The sequence below is a fragment of the Thunnus thynnus genome, chromosome 13 (genome assembly GCF_963924715.1).
Source record: "Thunnus thynnus chromosome 13, fThuThy2.1, whole genome shotgun sequence".
Taxonomy (NCBI): Eukaryota; Metazoa; Chordata; class Actinopteri; order Scombriformes; family Scombridae; genus Thunnus; species Thunnus thynnus.
The window spans coordinates 31,452,790-31,466,728 of record NC_089529.1 but is presented as its reverse complement, the minus strand read 5'-3'; the positions used below and the strand labels follow the sequence as shown (position 1 = coordinate 31,466,728).

Sequence of the window (13,939 nt, the reverse complement as noted above, 5' to 3'; positions counted from 1 at the left end):
TGTGTATATTGTGGTTATATGTAGTTTAATGGTTGATAGTGTATAAATGTGTATATTGTGTTTATGTAGTTTAATGGTTGATAGTGTATAAATGTGTATATTGTTTTTATGTAGTTTAATGGTTGATAGTGTATAAATGTGTATATTGTGTTTATGTAGTTTAATGGTTGATAGTGTATAAATGTGTATATAGTTTTTATATGTAGTTTAATGGTTGATAGTGTATAAATGTGTATATTGTGTTTATGTAGTTTAATGGTTGATAGTGTATAAATGTGTATATAGTTTTTATATGTAGTTTAATGGTTGATAGTGTATAAATGTGTATATTGTGTTTATATGTAGTTTAATGGTTGATAGTGTATAAATGTGTATATTGTGGTTATATGTAGTTTAATGGTTGATAGTGTATAAATGTGTATATTGTGTTTATGTAGTTTAATGGTTGATAGTGTATAAATGTGTATATTGTGTTTATATGTAGTTTAATGGTTGATAGTGTATAAATGTGTATATTGTGTTATATGTAGTTTAATGGTTGATAGTGTATAAATGTGTATATTGTGGTTATATGTAGTTTAATGGTTGATAGTGTATAAATGTGTATATTGTGTTTATGTAGTTTAATGGTTGATAGTGTATAAATGTGTATATTGTGTTTATGTAGTTTAATGGTTGATAGTGTATAAATGTGTATATAGTTTTTATATGTAGTTTAATGGTTGATAGTGTATAAATGTGTATATTGTGTTTATATGTAGTTTAATGGTTGATAGTGTATAAATGTGTATATTGTGTATATATAGTTTAATGGTTGATAGTGTATAATGTGTATATAGTTTTTATATGTAGTTTAATGGTGATAGTGTATAAATGTGTATATTGTGTTTATGTAGTTTAATGGTTGATAGTGTATAAATGTGTATATTGTGTTTATGTAGTTTAATGGTTGATAGTGTATAAATGTGTATATTGTGTTTATGTAGTTTAATGGTTGATAGTGTATAAATGTGTATATTGTGTTTATGTAGTTTAATGGTTGATAGTACCATATAAATGTGTATATTGTGTTTATGTAGTTTAATAGTTGATAGTGTATAAATGTGTATATTGTGTTTATGTAGTTTAATGGTTGATAGTGTATAAATGTGTATATTGTGTTTATATGTAGTTTAATGGTTGATAGTGTATAAATGTGTATATTGTGTTTATGTAGTTTAATGGTTGATAGTGTATAAATGTGTATATTGTGTTTATATAGTTTAATGGTTGATAGTGTATAAATGTGTATATTGTGTTTATATGTAGTTTAATGGTTGATAGTGTATAAATGTGTATATTGTGTTTATGTAGTTTAATGGTTGATAGTGTATAAATGTGTATATTGTGTTTATGTAGTTTAATGGTTGATAGTGTATAAATGTGTATATAGTGTAAATACAGTCAGATGTGTAGCTCTCTATAGAACGTACTACAGTGTATCTACAGGAACGAGTCATAGAAATGCAGCAGGAAGCTTTCGTCTTGTGTTTTGGTTGAATATAGATGTATTTCAGTATGAATACATGTTAGTGTTTGAACATAAACTGAAGAGTTTGGAAGTGAGGATGTAAACATGTCAAATGTTTTGTTGCTTGTTTGTGTTTGAAGTGAGAAGAGTATTGATCCCTGCAGGGAACCAATCACAGACAACTGTAATATTTCCTGACCAAACACACATTTTTATATATGCATGTACACTGTGCACACTTAATAACAGTAATAATAATAATGATCTGTATTTAGTTGAACATCTATGACCAAGTTTTATCTTTAATTCAGCCTGTCAGGCAGTTCTGACTCTCTACATCCATCTGCGTGTGTGTGATTTGAGCTATAATTAGCATGCTTAATTAGCAGATGTCAGAATGACTGACAGATTGGAGTCTCACCCGAAGCACTCTGTGTGTGTGTGTGTGTGTGTGTGTGTGTGTGTGTGTGTGTGTGTGTGTGTGTGTGTGTCTTCAGGCGATGAGTGTTGAGTTTTATCTCCCAGAAAAAGCTGTAAAGGAGCTTTAAGAAGATCATCTGAAGTGTGTGTTCATGTGTTTAAGTTGTGGGGTTTTTTTTTTTTTTTTTTTTTAATACAAAACAATTTTCAGTGTCACAGTTTCATTTAGCAGACGCTTTTATCCAAAGCAACGTACATCTGAGAGTTAATACAACACAAGCAAAGATCTAGTCAGGAGAGAACAACGTGAGTAAGTGCTATGAAGCTGAGTTCATGTCTGTTCACAGAGGAGATGCTTAGAAGCAGATTTTATTTTAAGTCCATCAAGGTGGTGTCATCAACGAGGTGTTCATGAAAGAGCCGGTCTTTAGTCTTCTCTTAAAGGTTGAGAGGGACTCTGCAGATCGAACAGAGTTTGGTAACTCGTTCCACCACCGGGGAACTACAGAGCAGAAGAGTCTAGCTGGTGACTGAGGGTCCTGTTGTGGTACCAGCAGCCTTTCGTTGGCAGAGCGTAGTGGGCGGGAGGGAGTGTACACCTGAATGATGGAGTTCAGGTAGGCAGGAGCTGTTGTGTCAGGGTTTTGAATTTGATGCTGGCAGCAACTGGGAGCCAGTGGAGGGGTATGAACAGCGGGGTGACGTGTGCTGTTTCGGGCTGGTTGACGTGCCGCCACGTTCTGGATCATCTGCAGAGTTGCATGATATTGATGCGTGATATAACGAGAGGCTGTAGCAGGAGGTGTGCTGCATGCTCAGACAGGAAGGGTCTGATCTTCCTGATGTTGTTCAGGACAAACCAACATGACCAAGCGACTGAGGCCACGTGAACCTTAAAGTTTAGCTGGTCATGATCAGGCAGACTCTGTACACATGAGTTGGGTTGATTCGAGCTGGATGCTGATGTTGTATAGAGGGACTGGCTGGATGACCAGGAGCTCCGTCTTAGAGAGGTTCAGTTGAAGGTGGCGTTCTTTCATCCATGCTGATATATTGTTGAGACTGTGTGGTCTTCCAGCGGGAACCATTCAATGGCTGCTGGAGACGGAGACTGTCATGTCCTCACACAGACAGCTGCTCTGATCACTTTCCTTTGTCCTGTGCACCAGCGCCAACGCCCTCTGCTGATTGGCTAGAGTGTGTTTACCTGCACATTTACAGAGCCAGAGCTGTGTATGAACAGGAGACTTTCTTTCAGCGCCACACAGAACAGACAGCTAGCAGACCGTGAGGAGATATTCACTAAATTTGACAAAGGGTGTTGGATTGAAATCGCTGACTTTACCTCTAACCAATCAGATGCCTCCAGGTGAGCGTGTCACCTGTAAAGCTGCTCAGCTCTCTGAAAGCAGCAAACAGTGAAACCTTTTCATCCAAGAGACGCTCCGCCGGTCACAGAGAGGACGAGACACATTCCACCTCCATCACCTGCTGACAGGTGTGACAACTTAATGAAACACACACACACACACAAACACTCGAATAACACACACGCTGCTTTTTATTAAAAATACTCAAAGTGCCACATTTCTTGACCGAGGTCAGACGGAGATCAAACGAACATGAAAATGATTAACTCTGAACACACAGAAACACATAGTATAAAGTCTGGTGTTTGGAGAATAGATTGATGGATTGTGATTTCATTGTTGTGATTAATGTCCACTTTTTATCAAAGAGTTTCAAGTTGAACAAATATTTCAGTCTCTTCAAAAAAAAAAATTAATAACAATAATTAACACATGTTCAAGAAATCTAAACAATATTTGCAAAACCACAACTTTTCCACATGAAATGTCCAAATCAACAGCTGCTTGTGATTTGGGCCAGTCGTGGCGTTTGGTGCGGCGGTAACTGATGTCAACGTAGCGTTCAGCAAGGATTCAGGTGGAAGATGGACAAATCTCACCTGCCAACAAAAATGATGCCATAGACGAGCAAAACTATTCCCAAATGTTCCCAAATGTTCCCAAATGAGGTTTGATTCAGTGAGTCAGAAGACATAATCTACCTCAAACATAAACATCAAACTATATTTTTATGTTGATGAATTTATTTTAATGGTATTATTGACTGAATTTATTTGCTGCTAATGTTGAGCAGAAAGTTTATTTATATATAAGGATATATAATATATATATATTATATATAACAAAGGTTATAAATGGAACTCAAGTACAGTATTTTCTTTTTTATAGAACTTTGAGACCATAGTTGTCATGTTCAGAAAATACTTTAAACATTAGACCTGACATAGTTGTTTCTGTGATCTGCAGGATGCTTTTTTATCCAAGGAAGTCATTACATATGACTCTTCATTGGTAGGAGTTTAAAATAATTCACATTATTTTCCTCTTGCTTTCAATTTTTCTCAGTGTTTTGTATTTATATTTTTTTTAGTCCAGTCCACATTTTCCTATTTAAGTTATTTTTACTTATCTGTATATATGTCAACAGCAAAATCACAATTCTTTTGTAAATGTATGTTTTGTTTTTATTCCAGACATGTAAACAGATGTTTGTCAGTCAGACTTGTTACGGCAGAAACATTGACAACAGTCAATCAGATCAATCAGATCAATCAGATCAATCAGATCAATCCATCAGTTTCATCAAGACAAACCCAGTGTTCAAAATGTGACCATGTATCAGCACATCAGAGAAAACAAGCTGTGATTCCAGTTGTGTTTGGTTATCAGTAATAATAATATAATAATTATAAAATCAAGAAGTTATTAATATTGATTAATAATTACAGGGCACCAACCGTTAGAGCGCCTCACACGGGGCACCATCTGTTAGGTCTGTGAGGAGCACAGTCAACGGTGATCACACAGTAATTTAACTATATTTAAATTATATTTAACAATGTTTCACTGACAGCAGGAGTTCAAGAAACTTTAATGATTATCATTATATTACTGTTTATTGTGATATTTTTACCTGTGATAATTGTATTGTGAATATTTGATACCAGTTCAACCTGAAACACAACTTCTTTATGTGATTCATCCGCTGCTGAAAATAGTATGAACAAATGTACTATTACTTCCTGTCTGAATGTATAAAAAGTATAGAATAAAAAAGTATGAATAGTAATAATGATAATCATGATAATAATAATAATAATTACTATTATAAAGTATAGAATAACAGCTGCTTTTACTTTAATAACAATCAGATATTTTTACTTTGAATGTCGTTAGCATGATGCTAATCACATGGAACTGAGAATCACTAAAAGAACTCGTTAGCAGGAGTCCCACGTTAATACTGATTGAATTAATTAGAGGAGGCAATTAATTGGGCCAAGTGGCTCCAACATGCTGCAGGCAGAGAGGACGTTCACTGGAGACATTCGTTAATTATTGATCATCAGCAACTAATACTCCACATTTACCTTCATCTCCTCGTCTTCTTCACCTCCTCCTCCTCCTCCTCGTCTTCTTCACCTCCTCATCATCCAAAACATTTAGACAAACATTTATTAATGAAAACGTACAAAGATTGACAATAAGCAGAAGTAAGGAGTGTAAATTGATGTTGGATGAAACATTTTGAGGATGAACTCTTCAGACTGAATGACTCCATGATGTTTCCTGCAGCGCCGCCTTCAGGACAAACTGTAAAGAAACAAACAAATGAATCATCAGGATGAAGTTCGTTCAGTTTGTGGCTGCAGGTTATTTGTGTATCCTGTCCTGAAGAGCTTGTATTGAACATTTGTGTTTATGTTTATGTTGATGCGACTAACAAAGAGCTTATGTTTGTATATATACAGTATTTATCTTATTTAGTTAATGATACACACTCTTGCTTGTTTTGTTACATTTTACATGTTTATCAGTATCGATCATCAGTGCTGATCATCAGTATTGATTGTCAGTGTTGATCTGTGCAGGTCTGACGGCAGCGGCGATGGCAGAGGCGATGAAGCTACAGAAGATGAGGATGATGATGGGTTTCCATGGCAACAGTGATCAGCATCGGCAGCACAACGGCACTGAGTCAGGGAATGATGACACGGGTACATGACATCATCATCACTCAGACCAATTAAATCAGGGCAGGCATGTGGGCGGAGTCTGTTTCTGTAGAATTTAGTTTCAAGAAATCCTCTGAAATCTCCTCTCTCCTTGCCTCCTTGTCTCCTCTGCTTGTCTCCTTTAGGAGGCAGTGAAGCGTCCTCCTCGGTCGTAGCATCTCTTGCTGGCTCAACGTCGCTCCATATCAACACTCTGCAGCAACACAGCACCCTATTGGCCAACCGTGAGCTCTGTTCTGATTGGATAAACAAGCTGATTGTTGTTAGCTTAGCATTGTAGCATCTTGTTACCTTCGCTGTATTTCCTCCTCAGGTCTGTCAGAGCTTCCCTTTATGGTCACGCCGCACCCCTTGCTCCCTGTGGGCCTGCCTCCCGCCAGCGTTGCCATGGCAATGAACCAGATGAGTCAGCTAAGCAGTTTGGCAAACATGGCCGCCATGTCGCAGCTTCCAACAGATGAGAGCAAGGTGCTGCTAGCTAACAGTGCTAACAATGCTAACAAAGCTGTTGCTGGCGGTGCTAATGCTAGAAATGCTTATGTTAACAGAGCTGTTAATAACAATGCTAATGCTAACAGATCTGACAGTGCTAACAGTGCTAATGTCAAGACTTCTATCACTGCTATAGTGCTAACAGCACTAATGCAAACAGTGCTAATGCTAACAGTGCTAAAGCTAACAGCGCTAAATCTAACAGTGCTAAAGCTAACAGTGCTAATGCTCCTCTGTGTTCAGGAGTCTCCTGCAGGAAGTCCCTCCCCCTGCCCCTCTCCCAGCGATGACGAGTTCCATCCCCAGGAACCAACCAGCCAATCACCTTCCAGGGCATCTTCATCATCATCTTCATCACCTCCTCGAGCACACACACTGGACCTCGGTCAGCACACATACACAGGAAGCGTCTCTCCAACCCTTAAAAAATCCTCATTAAATATTCATGATGCTGTTTGTTTATTGGGTGAAACAGAAACACCTGTTCCAGTGATGTCCTCAGTGGGTTAACGTCTCTGAGTTTTGTTTCTGTCTGCAGATGACAGCTTGATGCCCCTCCCCCTCCTCAAACCAGCCTATGAGAAGTTGCCGCTCACCTCTTCGCCGCTGTCAACTCCTGCAAACCCCGCCTTCACTCCCTTCTTATTGGCTGAGGGACTGTCATCCATGGAGACGCTGCTGACCAACATACAGGTGAGATAGAAAACTGTAAAATAATGAAGAAAACAGAAACTGAAACAAAGGAAATAGAAACAGACAATAACATAAAGACAATAACATAGAGGTGATAGCGATAACGTACCGACATGTATGATAACGTGTCCTGCGGTGTTTCAGGGTCTCCTGAAGGTGGCGGTAGAAAGCGCTCGTTCTCAGGACAAAAACAACCAGCAGGAGAGAAAAGAGTTAAAATTGGAGCTGGAGAGAGAGAGAGATGCCCGACAGACGCTGCAGAGACAGCTGAGCTCCGAGCTGCAGACCAGAGGTGAGACAGGTTACTGCAGGTCAGAAGAGGGACGGGTTAGTGTAGGTCAGAGGGGAGACGGGTTACTGTAGGTCAGAGGGGAGACGGGTTACTGTAGGTCAGAGGGGAGACGGGTTACTGAAGGTCAGAAGAGAGACGGGTAACTGTAGGTCAGAGGGGAGACGGGTTACTGAAGGTCAGAAGAGAGACGGGTAACTGTAGGTCAGAGGGGAGACGGGTTACTGTAGGTCAGAGGGGAGATGGGTTACTGTAGGTCAGAGGTGAGACGGGTTACTGTAGGTCAGAGGGGAGACGGGTTACTGAAGGTCAGAAGAGAGACGGGTTACTGTAGGTCAGAGGGGAGACGGGTTACTGTAGGTCAGAGGGGAGATGGGTTACTGTAGGTCAGAGGGGAGACGGGTAACTGTAGGTCAGAGGGGAGACGGGTTACTGTAGGTCAGAGGGGAGACGGGTTACTGTAGGTCAGAGGGGAGACGGGTTACTGTAGGTCAGAGGGGAGACGGGTTACTGTAGGTCAGAGGGGAGACGGGTTACTGTAGGTCAGAGGGGAGACGGGTTACTGAAGGTCAGAAGAGAGGGTAACTGTAGGTCAGAGGGGAGACGGGTTACTGAAGGTCAGAAGAGAGACGGGTAACTGTAGGTCAGAGGGGAGACGGGTTACTGTAGGTCAGAGGGGAGATGGGTTACTGTAGGTCAGAGGGGAGACGGGTAACTGTAGGTCAGAGGGGAGACGGGTTACTGAAGGTCAGAGGTGAGACGGGTTACTGTAGGTCAGAGGGGAGACGGGTTACTGTAGGTCAGAGGGGAGACGGGTTACTGTAGGTCAGAGGGGAGACGGGTTACTGTAGGTCAGAGGGGAGACGGGTTACTGAAGGTCAGAAGAGAGACGGGTAACTGTAGGTCAGAGGGGAGACGGGTTACTGAAGGTCAGAAGAGAGACGGGTAACTGTAGGTCAGAGGGGAGACGGGTTACTGTAGGTCAGAGGGGAGATGGGTTACTGTAGGTCAGAGGTGAGACGGGTTACTGTAGGTCAGAGGGGAGACGGGTTACTGAAGGTCAGAAGAGAGACGGGTTACTGTAGGTCAGAGGGGAGACGGGTTACTGTAGGTCAGAGGGGAGACGGGTTACTGTAGGTCAGAGGGGAGACGGGTAACTGTAGGTCAGAGGGGAGACGGGTTACTGTAGGTCAGAGGGGAGACGGGTTACTGTAGGTCAGAGGGGAGACGGGTTACTGTAGGTCAGAGGGGAGACGGGTTACTGTAGGTCAGAGGTGAGACGGGTTACTGTAGGTCAGAGGGGAGACGGGTTACTGTAGGTCAGAGGGGAGACGGGTTACTGAAGGTCAGAAGAGAGGGTAACTGTAGGTCAGAGGGGAGACGGGTTACTGAAGGTCAGAAGAGAGACGGGTAACTGTAGGTCAGAGGGGAGACGGGTTACTGTAGGTCAGAGGGGAGATGGGTTACTGTAGGTCAGAGGGGAGACGGGTAACTGTAGGTCAGAGGGGAGACGGGTTACTGAAGGTCAGAGGTGAGACGGGTTACTGTAGGTCAGAGGGGAGACGGGTTACTGTAGGTCAGAGGTGAGACGGGTTACTGTAGGTCAGAGGGGAGACGGGTTACTGTAGGTCAGAGGGGAGACGGGTTACTGCAGGTCAGAGGGGAGACGGGTTACTGTAGGTCAGAGGGGAGACGGGTTACTGCAGAGGTAGACAGCTGTGACATCACATGTGGGTGGAGTTTAATACTGTAAGTTGAAATGTGTTTCTGAAAATAAAAGGGTTTATATAATCAGAAATCTGACTGTCTCTCTCTCCACCTTACACTCTCTCTCTGTATCTGTCTTTCTCTCTCTGTATCTGTCTTTCTCTCTGTATCTGTCTTTCTCTCTGTATCTGTCTTTCTCTCTCTGTACCTGTCTCTCTCTCTGTATCTGTCTTTCTCTCTCTGTACCTGTCTCTCTCTCTGTATCTGTCTTTCTCTCTGTATCTGTCTTTCTCTCTGTATCTGTCTTTCTCTCTCTGTACCTGTCTCTCTCTCTGTATCTGTCTTTCTCTCTGTATCTGTCTTTCTCTCTGTATCTGTCTTTCTCTCTCTGTACCTGTCTCTCTCTCTGTATCTGTCTTTCTCTCTGTATCTGTCTTTCTCTCTCTGTACCTGTCTCTCTCTCTGTATCTGTCTTTCTCTCTGTATCTGTCTTTCTCTCTGTATCTGTCTTTCTCTCTCTGTACCTGTCTCTCTCTCTGTACCTGTCTTTCTCTCTGTATCTGTCTTTCTCTCTCTGTACCTGTCTCTCTCTCTGTATCTGTCTTTCTCTCTGTATCTGTCTTTCTCTCTGTATCTGTCTTTCTCTCTCTGTACCTGTCTCTCTCTCTGTATCTGTCTTTCTCTCTCTGTACCTGTCTCTCTCTCTGTATCTGTCTTTCTCTCTGTATCTGTCTTTCTCTCTCTGTACCTGTCTCTCTCTCTGTATCTGTCTTTCTCTCTGTATCTGTCTTTCTCTCTCTGTACCTGTCTCTCTCTCTGTATCTGTCTTTCTCTCTGTATCTGTCTTTCTCTCTGTATCTGTCTTTCTCTCTCTGTACCTGTCTCTCTCTCTGTATCTGTCTTTCTCTCTCTGTACCTGTCTCTCTCTCTGTATCTGTCTTTCTCTCTGTATCTGTCTTTCTCTCTCTGTACCCGTCTCTCTCTCTGTACCTGTCTTTCTCTCTGTATCTGTCTCTCTCTCCACCTTACACTCTCTCTCTGTATCTGTCTTTCTCTCTCTGTACCCGTCTCTCTCTCTGTACCTGTCTTTCTCTCTGTATCTGTCTTTCTCTCTGTACCTGTCTGTCTCTCTCAGTGTCGATACAGCGGCGGCTGAAGAAGGAGAAGAAGGCGAAGAGGAAGCTGCAGGAGGCGCTGGACTTTGAGTCAAGGAGAAGGGAGCAGGTGGAGCGAGCGATCAAACACTCTGACTCAGGTGATCAAATACAACAACTCTTCTTCTTCTGCTATTTCTCCTGCACAGTTCAAACAAACTTTATTTAAAAGCTGCAGTAGACGACACTCAGCTTCAGGCCTGGAAAGTAACTAAGTACATTTACTCGAGTACTGTACTTCACTACTACTCTATCAGAACTTTGTTTTTTCTTCTTTCCTCTCCCATTAATCATCTCACCACCCCTCAGATTTATCTGCTGACCCTTTGGAGGGGCCCGACCCCTAGGTTGGGAACCACTGGACTAAACTAGCTAACTGTATATAAAGTAGTGTAAACTAGCTCCACCTCCAGCAGCTACAACAGTAACATGCTGCTCTAACACTGATGCTTCACTATTAATAATCTAATGATGTCATATATAATAATATATCAGTCAGAGGGACCAAACCACTACTTTTACTGCAATACTTTAACTACATCAAGCTCATAATACTTATGTACTTTTACTGCAATACTTTAACTACATCAAGCTCATAATACTTATGTACTTTTACTGCAATACTTTAACTACATCAAGCTCATAATACTTATGTACTTTTACTGCAATACTTTAACTACATCAAGCTCATAATACTTATGTACTTTTACTGCAATACTTTAACTACATCAAGCTCATAATACTTATGTACTTTTACTGCAATACTTTAACTACATCAAGCTCATAATACTTATGTACTTTTACTGCAATACTTTAACTACATCAAGCTCATAGTACTTATGTACTTTTATCGTAGGAGGATTTTTAATGCAGGACTTTTACTTGTAATGGAGTATTTTTACATTGCTGTATTGGTACTATTACTGCAGTAAAGTATCTGAGTACTTCCTCCATATTTTTTCAGATGCAGCGACTCCTGAGAGCGAGCTGGAGAACAGACAGCAGGAAAACTCTGCAGGTAACGACACAGAACCTCCGTCTGACTTCATCTGTAATGATGAGACAACTGAAAGATAAAACTACAAATACGTAAAAACTGAAGTGATTTCTGACTGCAAGCAAATACAACAAATAAAAGAAAAAAGGGGTCATAAGAGGAAATCCAGCAGACCTGCATTCATACACACATATCAATCTAACTTATCAGTGATTGTAATGAAACTGGTCGAATGAGTCCAACCTTAAATTAAGAAATTCTGCAGAAAATTTCAGATTTAGTTTCACAGATAAAAGCTGACAGCTGACGTCAGATGATAAAATTATTTTTGCATCTTTTGAAACAGAATTCTGTGTTTTAATGTGTTGAAACAATCAGATGATTGACAGAAGCTGTCGCTGACAATTCTGATAATCGATCAATCATTTCATTCTTTTATCAGTATTGATATGATCACTTGTTCCTCTGCTGCTCCTCTCTGGTTTTATTATTGTAAATTAAACTCATTGATTGATTGATTAATGTTCAGCTGGAGTGTGTTTTACCTGCCAATAAAAACATAGGTTAAAGGATCTTTTTCCTCTGAAAACATGCAGAGGTGGTTGCGGTGTGTTTTCCAGCCCTGAGTCGTGTCTGCAGGTTGTTGGTGATGAGAGACGAAGCTCAGGGCGAAGCAGCTGGATGAGTTTCTGCTCGTCTGCTTTTCTTCAGTTAGTTTGGTCATGTGACGTAAAACAAACTGGTAACACTGGAACGGTAACTGTGACTGTGAAATTGAATCTGGAGAAACAATCACAAACTACACAGCAGAACTGAACACACACACTGTTTATAAGTGTGTGTGTGTGTTGACATGATAATAAGATTCATTTATCAAAACAGACGCAGCAGTGATTCACGTTTTCTTCACTTTTATAGTTTCAGTCTGAATGTTCTCAGTAATAATGACAGATGACCTGAGTTTCACCTCTCAGGCTACAGTCTGTCCTCCTTTGTTGCTGCCTGTAGACAGAACTCAGGGCTCAGTGACTTCATCTTCCCTGCATATTTTGTTTAAAAATATTTAATCTGAAATCTGTTTTATTTAGAAATAATATTTTCTGAAAACACGCTAGAAAATCAGTGAAGAGCATCACTTAATCTGCATGTTATCGTTATCTATCATAAAGTGACAGATTTTAAACAGGCTATTTTTTATGTTACTATTATGGAAACCATGAGAACAAATTTTGGTGTAATTTATTATTTATAAATGAATATTTACTGATAGAAAACAGACATGTTGATGAGACCATCAGAGCGCTTCTGTCTCTTTAAGGAAATTAAAAATGAAATAAAAGTTATATTGAATTTGAATGTTTTTATGTTTCTGCAGAAAACCGGACGTTCACCAAACCACCGATCCTCTTCTGATGAACTCATGAACTCATGAACTGATGGAGGGATGAACTAATGAACTGATGGAGGGATGAACTGATGAACTGATGACGAATAAAAAATGAGGACAAAATTTTGAACTAAACAACTCAAACTCCCATCAGCCACTTTTCTTCCTGCTTCCTGTTTTTAAGATTTGTTATTATTATTAATAATATTAATGTTATGATAATGATTATTAAAGCGAGCAGAGCGTCGTGGACGCCTGGAGGGGGAGGAGTTTAACCTGAACTAATTTTTATAAACTTATATTGTTATATTGTTTTCTTCCTTTCGTTAGTTTAAACTGATTGTAGTACTGTTACTACAGGCAGCAGTACTTGGTTTAGTAGTTGAAGTACTTTGTTAAAAAATAACATGAACGCAGCTTCAGCGTCTGGATGCGAATGTGCTGTTTGTCATGAAACCTGTCAATCATCAAACTCCTGACGTCCGTCACAGTCAGAACAAATCATCATTTCATACAAATCTGAAACTCATGATGCTGGAAAAGTGGAATTTCATTCAGGAAACGTGAAGCTACTTTTGTCTTCAGTGGCTGCCGGTCCACACCCTGGTCTGCCCCTGGTCAGTCCCTGGTCTGCCCCTGGTCAGTCCCTGGTCCACCCCTGGTCAGTCCCTGGTCCATCCTGGTCCACCCCTGGTTGGCCCCTGGTCCGCCCCTGGTCAGTCCCTGGTCAGCCCCTGGTCTGTCCCTGGTCCGTCCCTGGTCGGCCCCTGGTCGGCCCCTGGTCTGTCCCTGGTCCACACCCTGGTCTGCCCCTGGTCTGCCCCTGGTCAGTCCCTGGTCCACCCCTGGTCAGTCCCTGGTCCGTCCCGGTCCACCCCTGGTCGGCCCCTGGTCAGTCCCTGGTCGGCCCCTGGTCGGCCCCTGGTCTGTCCCTGGTCCGCCCCTGGTCGGCCCCTGGTCAGTCCCCAGTCCGCCCCTGGTCAGTCCCTGGTCAGCCCCCAATCCGCCCCTGGTCAGTCCCTGGTCCACCCCTGGTCAGTCCCCGGTCCGCCCCTGGTCGGCCCCTGGTCCTCCCCTGGTTGGCCCCTGGTCAGTCCCTGGTCCACCCCTGGTTAGTTCCTTGTCCGTCCCTGGTCCGCCCCTGGTCCACCCCTGGTTGGCCCCTGGTTAGTCCCTTGTCCATCC

General features: G+C 41.6%; 1 protein-coding gene across 1 annotated transcript in view; it reads left to right on the top strand.

Moving 5' to 3' along the window:
* Positions 1-13,612, top strand: part of LOC137196209 (dachshund homolog 2-like) — a 23,964-nt gene extending 10,352 nt beyond the window's left edge. Inside the window, exons 3-11 of the mRNA XM_067609065.1 lie at positions 5,892-6,017; positions 6,161-6,259; positions 6,349-6,503; positions 6,771-6,912; positions 7,066-7,220; positions 7,365-7,512; positions 10,352-10,471; positions 11,335-11,388; positions 12,743-13,612. Coding sequence (XP_067465166.1) covers positions 5,892-6,017; positions 6,161-6,259; positions 6,349-6,503; positions 6,771-6,912; positions 7,066-7,220; positions 7,365-7,512; positions 10,352-10,471; positions 11,335-11,388; positions 12,743-12,780 — 1,037 coding nt within the window. The 3' untranslated portion in view covers positions 12,781-13,612. The remainder of the gene's footprint in view (positions 1-5,891; positions 6,018-6,160; positions 6,260-6,348; positions 6,504-6,770; positions 6,913-7,065; positions 7,221-7,364; positions 7,513-10,351; positions 10,472-11,334; positions 11,389-12,742) is intronic.
* The last annotated feature ends 327 nt before the right edge of the window (positions 13,613-13,939 follow it).